This window comes from Apostichopus japonicus, chromosome 5 (genome assembly GCF_037975245.1).
Source record: "Apostichopus japonicus isolate 1M-3 chromosome 5, ASM3797524v1, whole genome shotgun sequence".
In the NCBI taxonomy this organism is placed as follows: domain Eukaryota; kingdom Metazoa; phylum Echinodermata; class Holothuroidea; order Aspidochirotida; family Stichopodidae; genus Apostichopus; species Apostichopus japonicus.
Genome location: NC_092565.1, coordinates 8,106,618 through 8,121,264, shown reverse-complemented (window position 1 = coordinate 8,121,264; position 14,647 = coordinate 8,106,618). Strand labels below are relative to the sequence as shown.

Below are 14,647 nucleotides of genomic sequence, written 5' to 3'. Positions count from 1 at the left end.
CATTCTTTCTGTGAAAGTTAAACAAAAAAATTAAGATAATTCTCCATTAACAATGTTCAGTTTTATTATTTGAAGCAAATAGTGAACAAGACTGTTGGAGCATCTAGTTGCATTTCAATGCTTAACTTAGATAATCATGCCCCACTGTTAACCACATACATGTTTTATAAAAGCTAATACTCTGATGGCTGAGGCTAGTTGCTAAACAAAATTTCTGAATGTTGGAACAAACCACACCTGATATGAATTTGTCAAATTTGCCGATATTTTGTGGATGCGTTTGACAACAGCAGAGTTGAATGATGACATGACAGCATAAATGGGGTTTTCTTCATTATGTTTATATCATGTATCCACAGAAGAAATGTTTTGATTTGTACAAAACAAGTTACAATATGACAATTTATATCGACAAGACAATTACAATACGAAAGTAAATCATGGAAAGTACTTAAGTAGATCTACCATGATGGCATCGCAATACCACTAGCTATGATCGACTTCCTGGAAATAAAAGTTTTTCAACTAAATGAGGCATATTTTTCCTCTTTTAAGTTAAGTGCTGGATATTCTGCCACCAGAATATCTCTTAAAAGTTATTTGTAGGTGTCACTTAACAAACTCTCAAAGTTCTTTTACCAATAAAGTACAAAGCAGAGCTGGTATTAATAAGCTTTATTAGTGAGTGACAATAGTAACTTGTGCCCTTATTTTTATGCAAAGATTGCTACAGGATACTAGCATAGATATGTCTGTTGTCAAATGCCTAAGCATAAATGCTGACATTGATTGATTTAAACAATGGACTTTCTAGGAAGTCACCCAAACTTGAGCCTGGGCACAAACAAACTTGATCCAATCTCAACCCCATCCCCTTACCTCAAGACTCACTATGTGATGATGACATTGTTACTTCAAGCGCAGTTTCACAAGTCCATTCAGCAGGGAATAGATAGTACGCATGATCTTGGTTAAAGGTTTTATCGTGTTGTGATAAAAATGTTCCAGTGAGTAAACTATATCGCAGTTGCTTTACTGGGCCCGACACGTCACAAACATCTTTGGCGGTCTATTAACAGCTGACCTATATTGTATTTAACATAGTGAGTCAGCTCACCTTTCTTCTCTACTGCTATTGGTCTTTCATCAGTGCCTTACCTTTGCAAATACAAAGCAATACAAAATGGACATTTGTTCGATAACAGCTTGTGCTATGTTCCACTTAATATCTACGTCTTTAAGCAGAGGAAAGGTACCACACACATACCAGCGAAGTAAACAGCACATCCACAATCAGTGAAAATGTTCCTCCTAGGACTTCTTGCACCTGAATTAGAGTGAAGCTAACCCGAGACCCCTCCTCCAAGTACATGAAAAATGGTCACTTTAAACATTTGACTTGAAACTGTATATTAACGTCAACTGTTCCATTATAGGTCTACAACACTACTGTAACAGTTCTTATAAAAGTATCTCATCCTTCAGCAACTTCTCAACTCGAACTGATCTGAACCTTGGCGATTATTCTTTCCAAGATCCGTTTAGCTTCACATTGTGGAAAATTACTCATGTCATAGTAGCTAGCTGCGATTCGAATCAGCCTGCAAAAGAAAGGAAACAACTGCTGTAAGAAACCAGACTTGGTATAAAGATAGCACATAGCTGAATGTTGGAACTGATTACAGTATAAAACTAATTTAACTAAATTAAAGAACAATAGAGGGATATGATACTACCACTACTAATTAAAAAAAAAATACCCAGACTAGCGGTGGTTGATTTCAGCTTTCTGATCAGTTACATCATTTAAAGATGGTTTCTCTGCTACTTTTATGAATAAGAGGCAACTCTTATTCAGTCCAAGGTAGCAGGGGGTAAGGGGCAGGGGAAGGTACATCTGTGTGCAATGACAATATAACTGAGATCAACAAGAACACATAGTTGTAGCCATTCATCCAATAAGCTATTGGCTCACTCTAGGTGAGACAGTCCTCTCCTCATTCACACTTATTATTATTATTACTATTATTATTACCCCGTTATTTATATAGCGCATAATCCAAAACTTCTATGCGCTTTACAAGACAAAAAAAAAAAAAAAAAAATGATTGGACAAATGATTCAAAGAAATAAGTCTTCAAGCATTTCTTAGTACAAGTAGGGAAGGAGAGTCCCTGACAGTCTGAGGTAAGTTGTTCCACAGCGCTGGGGCGACATCTCCCAGCCCGCTTCTTGGGAGGGAGCGTCACAAGTAGCGTGGAATCAGAGGCAGAGCGGAGAACCCGGCTAGGTGTGTAGATCTGTAAAAGTTCTCGTAGATAGTGTGGAGCCATGCTGTGCAAGCATTTGTAGACGTAGTATTAGGTCATTTTAGGAAGACTACAACTGTCCAGTGGTAACACTCACCAGTCTGGTTTGATATCTGTCACTGTCCTCACATAATTCTTTGTAGTGAGCACAAATTCATTGTAGAGAACCCACTCTGGTTTGTGATCCAGACAGGTCGATGGATGAAGTTGCACAATCTGGTTATCCTTCACGGTCAGGTAGTGACCGGTCCGTTCAAGATGGGCGATCTGTAGAATGAAAAAATGAAACTTCCAGTCACTAGTGTCATGTCGACATGTATTCTCTTGATCCGTGGTTTAAGAACACAGCTACAGTAGTTCAGATAATGTAACCATCTTTAGTTAGTTGACAGACTTAATAGGATTTTACACTTCCTTCAAAGTGAATACCTACATCACACCTGATTGAACAAACAGATCCCTCCACTCTCCTTCATTTGAACTAATCATTTGGGAAACATTGGTTATATATGATACAAAACAGTCATTTTACAGATGATAAATAATGACTCACCTGCATGAAAAACCCACAAACCAAGGCTTTTCTGATGTTTAAGTAGTAATCCTTACTGTTGAAGTCGGTGCTGGTTCGCTTGAGGGCAAACCTGTCCATGATGCGTGCGAGTTGTTGGCGTACACTATCGGCTGACTTGAGTGATCGATACTGGACAAAGTTATCGTAGCACCAGGAAACGTCTTCATTATCTTTGATCAAAGCAATGAAACAGCATGAGAGATTAGCAACCCCAAGAAATAGTACAGACTAACAACACTGAACAAAATTTATCGCAGAAACAGGAATTGTATGACTCCCTCAGTAGCATCACAAAATATTGGAAGTGGGGGGGGTAACACAGATCAGAGCAAAACTTGGGGGGGGCACAGAGTGTGAACATTGCAATATGGTAAGTTAGACGTGAGCACAGTGCACTAAGTCATCCCTCATAGGGTCCCTAGTGGAGGGGGGGGCTATGGGGGGAGATCCCACTGAAGCTTTGCAGTCAACTTCATTTCCAGAAATTATATCCCCTTCAAATCAGCACAAAAATTTTGGAGGTATTCAAAATTCAATCGTACAGGTAATATCATTATAGTGTGTACCTGTACCTAAGACATTGACTACCAGCCAAGTTGATGGTATAATGCACTGAAACCAGCAGTTTGAACATCTCACAGAACACTGAGGTACTCCTTCCAGGCTTACAAGGTTTATTAATCCTTTTAATTTTGATTACAACATTAAACCTCAAGTTGAGGCATGATACCATTATGTGGATTACAGGTGTCCCCTCTGTCACCAGGATCAAATGATACAAATAGGAATTACAAATATAACAACCTTTCCTTCTTCACAAATTTTTAGGCCATAGGAATATATATAGAGAATTACTGGGGAGCAACAAAGACCATAGCAAAGCAACTTACTCTGTTTGAAGGCGTGGTAGACGTTGAGTAGGGTCAGATGATCTCCGTCAATGTGAGCAAACCTCATCTTAGCCTCGTCTGCTGCTTTCTTTGCCTCATTGGGTCTCAGGAAACACTGTGGGACTGAGCATTGTTGAGAAATCGGGGGGCCGACAGCCACCATCCGCTCAGGTTAGTCAACACTGAAAATTGTAGTTTACTTATGAAAGCCAAAGAAGATGCTACTCTTAATTTCCATTTTTATTGATCACTTTTTTCATTGAGAGAAAGTGAGAGGGATTGACAGACAGCTGCGAATCTGACAGCTGAATGATAAACAAATGACACTGATAATAGTGGTCTTCAAGGTAGCATCTCCTTATAAAAACACACAACGCCATCATATCAAATCAGCTTAGAATATCATATTCACATTCTAAGTAAAACCCACATTGAAATTTATCTTCTTCGTAGAAGCTTCACTGATAATGAACCATTTGACTTGTAGTCCAACATAACCAATTCAGATCTTCTGCTCTCTTCTTACTTTCAGAATGTATGGCTGAATTACTGATCTGTTTCATCATTAACATAAGCCCAGCATAAATTCGTCTGTGACTTTGGTTCTTTATCGATACATAAATTTATAGTTGTCTTTACATCACTGGTGTAACTTGCTTTGCAAATGATAACCAGCAAGTGTTTGTTGAATAGTTACCATGTACTTTTTGTTTTACACCATAACAAAGGTCACCCTGAATGATGTGCAGCAAGAAAGAATGACTTCCGGTTCAAAAGCAAGTGGCAAACAACTGGCGCAATGTTGTTTAGCAGCATACTTTATATTTGCTTCTCCCTTTCTTTGTTTTACATTTTAACAGCAGAGCTACTAGATTCACTGTTACCACAGTGAGTTGAAAATGCTGGAATAGGCTAAGACAATGCACAGAACTGCACAGGTTTCTTTCCCCCTTTGATGAGGGAGGGGGGGGGTGAGAGTTGGGGGCAAGGGGAAAGACATACCTGACAACATAGCAGTGACAGAAAGGATCTCATTTGAGCAATTGTAATCAGAGCTGGCAATCAACATCTTGGACAACTGAGGATCCAATGGAAACTCTGCCATCATGGAGCCGAGCTCTGTCAGGTCTCCATTGTCATCTAGGGCGCCCAGGTAATTCAGGAGTTCCAAGGCCCTCATCAGAGTCTCTGGAGCTGAAGAGAATGCCAGATCATGGTATCAATTTCAGCTATTTCATGGCTTAAGATTTGATATCGGTAATTCAGAAAGGATCATGATATCTAATAATTTCAAACTGATGGGTATTGGTTTTTTCAACATGCAGTGTGGAATATTTTTGCATCATTTGCAAGTATTCACTTTCCGTCATTGACATATTACCTTGAAGTCAATATTGGTTTTGCAAATTACCTGGTGGATCCATGAAATCAAAGTGAACCAGATCATCAATTCCAAGTTTCTTCAAGTGGAGTACGACTGTGCCCAGGTTTGATCGTAGAATCTCAGGGTAGGTATTATCTTGCATTTCTGTCTTGTACGCTTGCTCTGTGTACAATCTAAATGCTTTGCCTGGTTTGGTTCGACCAGCACGACCAGCTCTCTGTTGGGCCGAGGCCTTACTGATTGGCGAAACAAGGAGTGACTCTACACGCACACGGGGATTGTAGACCTGAAATAATTATTGCAGACGAACCCTTCAGTAAATTAATATATATTTCATATACTTTACCTTGGTTGGCTTCATAAAACTTTACCCATTACTAACTTGTATTTAACACACCACTGAAAACACTATTTCTAACTAATTAGTAGTAAAGTACAAAGTAAACACAGTTTAAAGTTACAAGACTTTAAAAAGGACATCAAGGTATTTTGTATCTCTACCTTCTGTTTGGCAAACCCTGGGTCGATTACAAACACAACTCCATCTATAGTCAAAGACGTCTCTGCAATGTTTGTTGAGATCACCACTTTCCTCCCTATGGCGCCCTGGGCATTCTTTGGTGGTGGAGGCTCAAAAATCCTCTGTTGCAGTTGTGGAGGTAGGGTGGAGTAGAGTGGAATGCATTTTAACTCCCCAATTTCTGGTCCCAAATTACTCATCTCTCGCTTCAGTCTTTTACAAGCTTCTTCAATTTCCTAGAAGGACAGAGGAAATGAAGTAATGCTCAACATAACACATGAATATACAAGGGACCATAACTTACAGACTTGAAAAACAATGTAGATAGAGAAATATGCAACAATGATTTCATCGAACCTTAAAGTGGAAGACTTCAATACCTTTATTTGACTGTTGTGTTATTCCTTTTTGTCAAGGTAAATCATGCAACAATGGTAATATGTTGCCTAGAGATTGAGTGTCATATCCACAACATTTTACCCTAACCACCAAAGGAATCACATTCCCATGGACAAAAAACATAACATCATAGTTTTCCACTGGTTGCTGTACAATACAGAGCAAGAGTCCAATCTACCCTTATCTAGGATCTTTGATAGGTAATACTGGGCAATTAAATGTGATGACGCCCAGTTTCGGAGATTGTCAGTAGACAGGGAGTGTTTGTATTTTCTGACACTATTAACACCTCACCTCTGGCTACCAATGTGTCACATAGTTGATACCACTTTCACAAAACGTTAAAATGTGTTATCTTACTTCAGCACAGTTCACCACTACTTTGGCGTCCCTCTCCAAATATTACACAAAAGCTCACCACCACAAGCCTGTAGTTGCGACTATCTTCTGTACCACCCCACCCCCCTAAACAAAGCACATGTTTGCCTCTTCTACTTTTTTTTCTTTCAATTCATTTTTTTTCCATTTTTTTTCCAGTTCAATTCAATTTGAATATATTTTCAATTAGGATTCAGAAAGTTCCAAAGTTGGAATCAACTTTTGCTTACTTCTTGCCCAGTGAGGAACAGCAAAATGTCACCCTCTATTTCCTCACACATGTGAATCTGGACGACGGTTCTGATAGCTGCCTCCAGATAATCCCTTTCCGGTTCAGGAGTGTAGAAGATCTCCACAGGATGGGTGCGGCCAGGTACTGTCATCAATGGTGCATGATCAAAGTATGTCTGTGCAGCAGACCAAAATTGTGACAATGATTATTAAAACAAGCACTAAAGCATCAACACTACACAATGTAATATACAGAGAGTGAAATCATTAAGTGTGACCTACAGTAATCTGTGATAGTCTTTCACCTAAGTTGTTGCACACCTCTACTATTAAACACACTAGTTACTAAAATAATCATTTGTAGCAACTTTTTGACAGTTACTATGTTATTATGATAACATTGCAAGGTGTATTTTACAACCTTTAACCTCTTCAAAGTCTCAATCACTCAAGAAATATTGCAAGAACATTTTGTGAAAATTTAGACCTCTCTGTGGAGGCAGCATTGTTGTTTCTACCTTTAATCAAGAACTACATTGATGGTTCAACATGGCACAGCAAATGAAACAGCAAGAAAAACGTAATATAACGTAATAATGATATAAACATCATGAAAGGAGTTCATCTACGCTTTTCTTATGTAGCTATTGTGCTCTTTCGACCTCAAATGACTGTCGACCTCCACCAATTTCTATCATGGGTAATCTATCTACAAAGTATGACATTGATTCAGCTTGTGGTTGATGAGATATCATGTTTACAAGCAGTTCTTGAATATTTCCCATTAAGCACTATTGAATATTAATAAGATCAAAGTTGTTGTTGCAAAGAGCATATACTTACTATGTAGTTACATCACAATCCCAAGTATGAACTAAATCAGACATACTGTTGAAGAAGTATTGACATTTTAAGGATTTTATTTAAAGCCTGGCCCACTGATAAATATTCATGAGATGGGAACCATGCACATCTGGGACATCTACCTACCCAATATGACATTGTTTCAGATTGTTGGTCTTGAGATATCGTGTTTACAAGCTTTTCACTGTGATAACACTTTAGTCATGCCCATTCATGAATAATAATGAGAATCAATTTCTTCATTTTATGACCATGTACCTATCATCAACTGACATCACCATACCAAGTATGAATTAAATCGGACGTATGGTTGAAAAGATATTGACATAATAAGAATTTTACGTTAAGCACCGCCCACTCATCAATATGAGATGGTGACCACAAACAATACGGCACGTCTACACTTAGTCATAGGGGCATCTACCTATATACCAAGTACGACATTGACCAAACTTGTGCTTCTTGGGATATCATGTTTACAAGCTGGCCATCACATACACACACACACAGGAAAATAGTGCAGACTCTATGAAGTAGCAACAATAAACAAATTACTATACATCAAACAAAAGAAAGTAAACAAACATTGACTGACCTGAAATTTACCAGCATCTAATGTGGCACTCATAACAACCAACTTGAGATCTTCACGTGAACGTTCAACTTCTTTCAGAAGTCCCATGAGTATATCTGTAGCCAAGGTACGTTCATGAGCTTCATCCAGCAAGATCACTCCGTACCTCTCCAACAGAGGGTCCGTCATAGCTTCTCGTAATAACATACCATCTGTCATGTATCTGTCAACATAAGCCAATGCAGACCAAATCTTAAAGAAAACTGAATTTAAATGAATGTGACTTCTAAAAGTATCCTACATGGCACATACAAATTACCTGTCATGAATCGATGGCTCCAAAAATAGGCGGATAAGAGCTCAAATCTATCAAGGTTTAATTTTGACCATCAAAAACTGCAATAACTTTTTGACATGTTAACCACCTTTTCTTTTTGAAAAAAAAAAAAAAGTTGAATTACTGAAATAAATATTCACGCATTGCAGGCAATTTAACTTGCAGCTGAAAATGTCAAACAGTAGCTGGTTGCATTTCAGGTATTACTTAACTTAAGTGCCCATGTTTCATTACCTACTAGATCTGCTATTGTAGTGATCTTCTCCACAGAAACCAGGAAATAATTCTTTTTGCCCACAGTGGGCTAACATTCATTAATGACTGTTAATGGCAGCACCAACATTTGCCTAAATTTGTTGATGTAGGTCTTGATACTTGTTCAAATAGTAAACTCCCATCAATAAAATCTCACTGTTTTTGGATTTGTTTTGTGTGGCAGCAGATAGCCATTGTAAATAAGCAGCTGGTTCATTACTTGCAAGCAAGTAATTTGCTACGAAAAGTTTACGTTCCAATAACAATACCTTTGTTGCAAAATGTTAAGTTAATGAAATCTGTTAAATTGATCATCTTATTGAGTGTTTAGGTAGCGGGTAGGGCTTAAACTTTTTTTAACTTGCCTCACCATACTCAATGTCCAGTCAGATTTAATCACTTTATTACAGTACAATAATCTGTACATGTTCAATGTTAAATTCTACTTGCAGAAAGGGTGTAATTAGCTGATATTAATCAACCAGCCACGATAATAACAATTCTGCACCAAAATGCAAGCCCCAAAACTTGGGTTTGGTTTTGGTATTTACTAACGATGATACTTACCTGTCTCCTTAACCTACACACACCTATCTACCCTAGCCTATTCACAGGTAACATTCTTGCACCTGCGCCCCCTATGACCCTGTCTACCGTCACCCTCTTCTTTGCCTAAAGGCACTACCCGCCCCGAGGAGGGAGAGTGGAGGGTCAAATAAATCTAATAGCTGAAAACGGGCAATCCAGTATGAAGGAGAGAGAGAGCTGTGAGTGAGAACTAGTGAGAACAAGCGAAGGTGAAAACCATAACTAAAAGTAAACCAGAATGAAAACATTTCATGGTTCCTTGCTGCTGTTCATTAGTTCCATTCATAGGGAAATTTCTAACAAAGCCCTAATACAACAACAGTAATTTATGCTCACAAACTTTTGTTGCCAAAGTAATGCTAAGCCCTGATATCAATTGCAACACACATCAGTGTGTGAAGACTATCTACCATTATCATCATACCAAGTTTGACGAAATTCCGACTAGTAATAGTAGCCAAGTAATTGCAATTTGGAGTATTTCACGTTTGACCCCATGACCTCATTAATATTCATGAAATGAGCACCAAAATCAACAGGGTTAATCTACTTACTATGGGCCACCCACTCACCAAGTATGGTAATGATTGGTCATTCCCTTGTTGAGTTATTGTGCATACAAACTTTTCATAACGAAATAATGCTAGGCCCCCCCCCCCTTATAAACATGCATGATATCAATTGCAACACACATCAGTGTGTGGAGACTATCTACCAATATCATCATACCAAGTTTGACGAAATTCCAATAAATAGTAGCCAAGTTATTGCAACTTGGGAGTTTTTCACGTTTGACCCTTGACCTCATTAATATTTTTTAACTTTGACCTCGTATAACTCCGCACACGAAGGTCACACGGGGGTCAACCCATTGACATTTATGATCAGAAGGTACCTTTGACATCTGAAAATAGCATCGAAACTGTAAAAATCCCCAAAACATGAAAAGGTCACCAGAGGTCAAATTGAGGTCAAGGGTCACCCAGATGCGGGTCGACAATTGGATTAAATTGAAGCAACTCCCAACCCTAACGGACAATTCGTTCTCAAGTTATCGCAAAAATACTAGTTTTTTATCATTAATTGACCTTTGGTGACCTCGGATCACATGACCGTTAAGTTTGAAAATATTCCCCTATACCATTTGCAACTTGTCCCAAAATATCAACCGTGTCACACCTTGGAACTGGGAATTATTGCACTAAATGTCTGAAAATTTACTTTGACCTCATATAACTTCACACACAAAGGTCACCTGGGGTAAACCTATTGACATTTTGATTGGTGAGACGTGAATATAGCATCAAAACTGTAAAAATTCAAACATTTTTTTCTTTGCCCATTTTCTCACCCAAAATACTAGTTTTTTAACATTAATTGACCTTTGATGACCTCGGATCACATGACCGTTAAGTTTGAAAATATTCCTCTATACCATTTGCAACTTGTCCCAAAATATCAACCTTGTTACACGTTGGCCCTGGGAGTTATTGCATTAAATGTCTGAAAATTAACTTTGACCTTGTATAACTTTACACACAAAGGTCACCCGGGTGTCAACCCATTGACATTTTTGATCGGAAGGTACCTTTGATATCCAAATCTAGCATCAAAACCAAACATTTTCTTTTTCGCCCGTTTTCTCCCAAACTAAGCACATTTTTTCTAATGTGACCTTTGACCTTTTGACCTTGGTTTCAAATGTAGTTTGATCTGCTGATTCCAAAAATCAACACGATAAGTCTGTACAGCCATCCTAACTCCGACCGAAAACTTTGACCCCTTATAAGTTCGCACACAAAGGTCACACGGGGGTCAACCTATCGATATTTATGATCGGAAGGTACCTTTGACATCTGAAAATAGCATCGAAACTGTAAAAATCCCCAAAACATGAAAAGGTCACCAGAGGTCAAATTGAGGTCAAGGGTCACCCAGATGTGGGTCGACAATTGGATTACACTGAAGCAACTCCCAACCCTAACGGACAATTCGTTCTCAAGTTATCGCAAAAAAACTAGTTTTTTAACATTAATTGACCTTTGGTGACCTCAGATCACATGACCGTTAAGTTTCAAAATGTTTCCCTAACCAGTTCACAACTTGTCCCAAAATATCAACCTTGTCGCACATTGGCACTGGGAGTTATTGCAGTTTTAGTATTTTGGGTTTTTGGACCATAACTGACCTTTGGTGACCTTTGAGGGCACCAAAAACAATAGGGTTCATCTACTCACTATGGGCCACCAACCCACCAAGTTTGATCATGATCAGTCAATCCCTTGTTGAGTTATCGTGCATACAAGCTTAAGCGTCACACACACACACACACACACACACACATACATACACACACACACACACACGCCAACCTGAATACATAGGTTCCTTTGCTTTTAGCAAGGAACCAAAAACACTCCTAAGGAGGTACAAAAAGACCCGTCACTAGAACGAGAGGCTTCAACGCCTGAGAAAAGAACCTTAGAAAGCAAAACCACTAGGAAAGAAATTAACCTGTCAAGGAAAAACAACATACATACAAGGTAACATGTAACAAAAATTACCTGCGCATTGTAAGAAAATAAAAAGAAAATTTAACTTCAGTGTTCAATCGTTCCCTCCAATAGAAGAGTACGTTTTGTATCTGGAGAGCTTGTCAGTCCACTTCATATGAACAATAGCTAACTATATTGCCTATTCTAGTTCTCAGGAAGTTCCATATGGTTTTCCTTGAAGGTACTGTACCCACAAGGTTGGCAGTAATTGCTCAGCTAACTATATGTATAATGTGTGTAGCAAAAGCAATGGCATTACAAACACAACCAGCTACTTAACTAAATATAAATTACATTCTGTAAACATGTTCCTTGCTAAAGAGTGGAAGCCAAAGTTATTAGACACATACTTTAATATTGTCCTTGAACTTGTGCAGTCTTCAAATCGGATGCTGTATCCAACTTCCTGACCGATCTGGACGTCCATTTCATCTGATACACGCTGAGCGACACTCATAGCTGCGACTCTCCTTGGCTGAGTACAGGCCACACCTTTCTTAGCTGCAACAGGAAATTTAACCCGACAATACTCTAGGCACCACTGTGGTATCTACGAAATACAAAGGAAGAAAATCAGCAAACGGGAGACTTTAGGCACAAATTTGTTTGGATATGTTGTAGATCATTCATTAGAGCAGAAGTAGTAATAAGTGGTTCCGATGCCCAAACATATCCATGAGAAAGTTAGTTGCTTCGCATACCAAATGTCCACTCACCTGTGTTGTTTTTCCAGATCCAGTTTCACCAACAAGGACCAAGATTTTGTTTTTATCCAGCATTTCCATGAACTTCTCCTGATATTCAAACACAGGAAGGGTCCTTCTCTTTGCTAGAATACCAAAGTACCTGGTAGAGTATGGCTGGCCAGTGAACTTGTTGACAGCTATAGACTGGTTCAGAGCAGCCGTCACTTGGGCAACTGTAGAAGACCCAGCTGGCAAAGTGGGTACACCAACCAAACTGGCAGAAAGAGGTAACTGTGTTATTCTGTCTCTGTCTCTCTCTGGGTCTCTATATCGCCCTCCTTTCCTATCGTCATCTCTCCTGGAGTCATCCTGGTCACGAGACCGAAAGCCATCTTTCTCACGATCCCTGTATATATGTGACATGTAAAGAAGGTAAAGAATCAAAATTTATCCATGATGTCAACTCAGGGCTGATTGTAACCATCAAAATGTCTAGGCTAATCACTGATAACTGAATCAAACTGATGTCATCTGTTGAATAACTGTTACACTACATGCACACTGCCAGTTTAGCTAAAATTTCATTTCATTAACCCTACTCTTTGAACTCTGATGTTATACTGTGGGTCAGCTTATTCAGGAAAAAGTTATTTGTCACTATATGATGAAAGTGTCTTCCTAAATCAAGCCACAACTTCTGCAGTTTTGACCAAATTTGGACAGTTTTATTTATCAATTTCAGTATGACAAAGTAGTCATTGTGGTGGTGGTTGTTAACATTTATAGCAAATATTCATGTTTAACAGATAAAGTGTTCCATTTTTCATAAACATATACACCTTACTGATTGCTAGGCACCACTTTAGTTTAATGAATACCCTACCAAGTACCATAGCCCGTTCAAAGAGCATCATAGAGCATAGAGCATCAAATCGCAATTGAGCAGGTTTGAAATTTTAGTACAGAAAAAAGCCCTCACTATGAATTTGTAAACATTCATCTTTAACCTTTTTGCGATAGCATAAATGCTCTTTCGTTCGTCATTGATCCTTCTGTCAGCTTTATGACCTCTCCGGGAGAAATCAGGATCCTAATCCTCCTTGCATTCTCATGAAAAAGGCCTCATTAGCCTAATGTACTGATTAAAATTATCAGTAAGCCAAGGCCTGTGGAATGGAGTCTAGATAAATCAACTTCAATCGATTCACAGCCTAGGGGGTCTTCTGGAGTCAGGTACCACCTCGCATTCATCGAAAGTTCTGAGGTTAGGCTACAGTGTTATACATGTAGGCTTTACGTTACTTAAAAATGAAATGTATTAATAATAGTTATACTTCTAGTTCTAAAGCCTAGTACACTACGAACCACAGTACTACTACTACTGTACAAATTAGCCCAACTGAAGCCTAGGCCTAACGTTCATCTATGTCCACCCAAACGTTAACCTTCGAGATACTTCGATAGGCTAAGCGACACCGCAGCGCTGCCGACTGGCGTACTGTATTTCGTATCTTCCAGACAGTCTGGTGAAGTTAGTATTCAATTGAAAACTCACCGATTTTTTGAGGCATGAGAGTCACCAATATCAATTCTTCGCTTGGACATTATCGCGTTTACTACCTTAGTTCTTTAGTAATTTTGCGTGAATTCTCAGTGCTAAGGTTCAACGCAAGCGTGGTTGGCAATTGTACTAACAGTCGAGGTTGGACTACAGAAACAAAATATGTACATGTGTCGTTCACTTCGTATATATGAACATTGCGTGGATACTTAGTGACACATGAACGTACATGACAAGTCAACAATGACTATACTTTTTGTGTACAAGAGCCAAATCTGCGCCAATACAAGTATGTAAGGCAACCGGCCAGTTGTGACTTCTGCTAATGTAACACCGTTGTTTATTGTCCTATCATATTAGGGAGCTGCATTAACAAAATATACAGTTCCCAACCTTTATCTGACAGAAACACCACCATTGTCAAAGGAGGGTTGGGGGAGGCAATTTACCCCCTGGAAAATCATAGTACAAAATCAGAGCAGGAATCATCTCAATATGCCAGTTTCCAAGAGCTCTTTATCCTGCAGGGCTCTTTCACTTTC

General features: G+C 38.8%; 1 protein-coding gene across 1 annotated transcript; it reads right to left on the bottom strand.

Annotated features, from left to right (window-relative positions):
- Positions 1-169: 169 nt before the first annotated feature.
- Positions 170-14,258, bottom strand: LOC139967504 (putative pre-mRNA-splicing factor ATP-dependent RNA helicase PRP1). The gene is made up of 12 exons (XM_071971383.1): positions 14,100-14,258; positions 12,575-12,950; positions 12,209-12,408; positions 8,145-8,346; positions 6,685-6,861; positions 5,659-5,913; positions 5,185-5,443; positions 4,776-4,967; positions 3,774-3,896; positions 2,863-3,053; positions 2,407-2,576; positions 170-1,601 (listed from the first exon to the last, which is right to left on the bottom strand). Exons 1-12 carry the CDS (start codon positions 14,147-14,149, stop codon positions 1,493-1,495), a joined length of 2,304 nt encoding a protein of 767 aa, XP_071827484.1. The 5' UTR covers positions 14,150-14,258; the 3' UTR covers positions 170-1,492.
- Between the last annotated feature and the right edge of the window lie 389 nt (positions 14,259-14,647).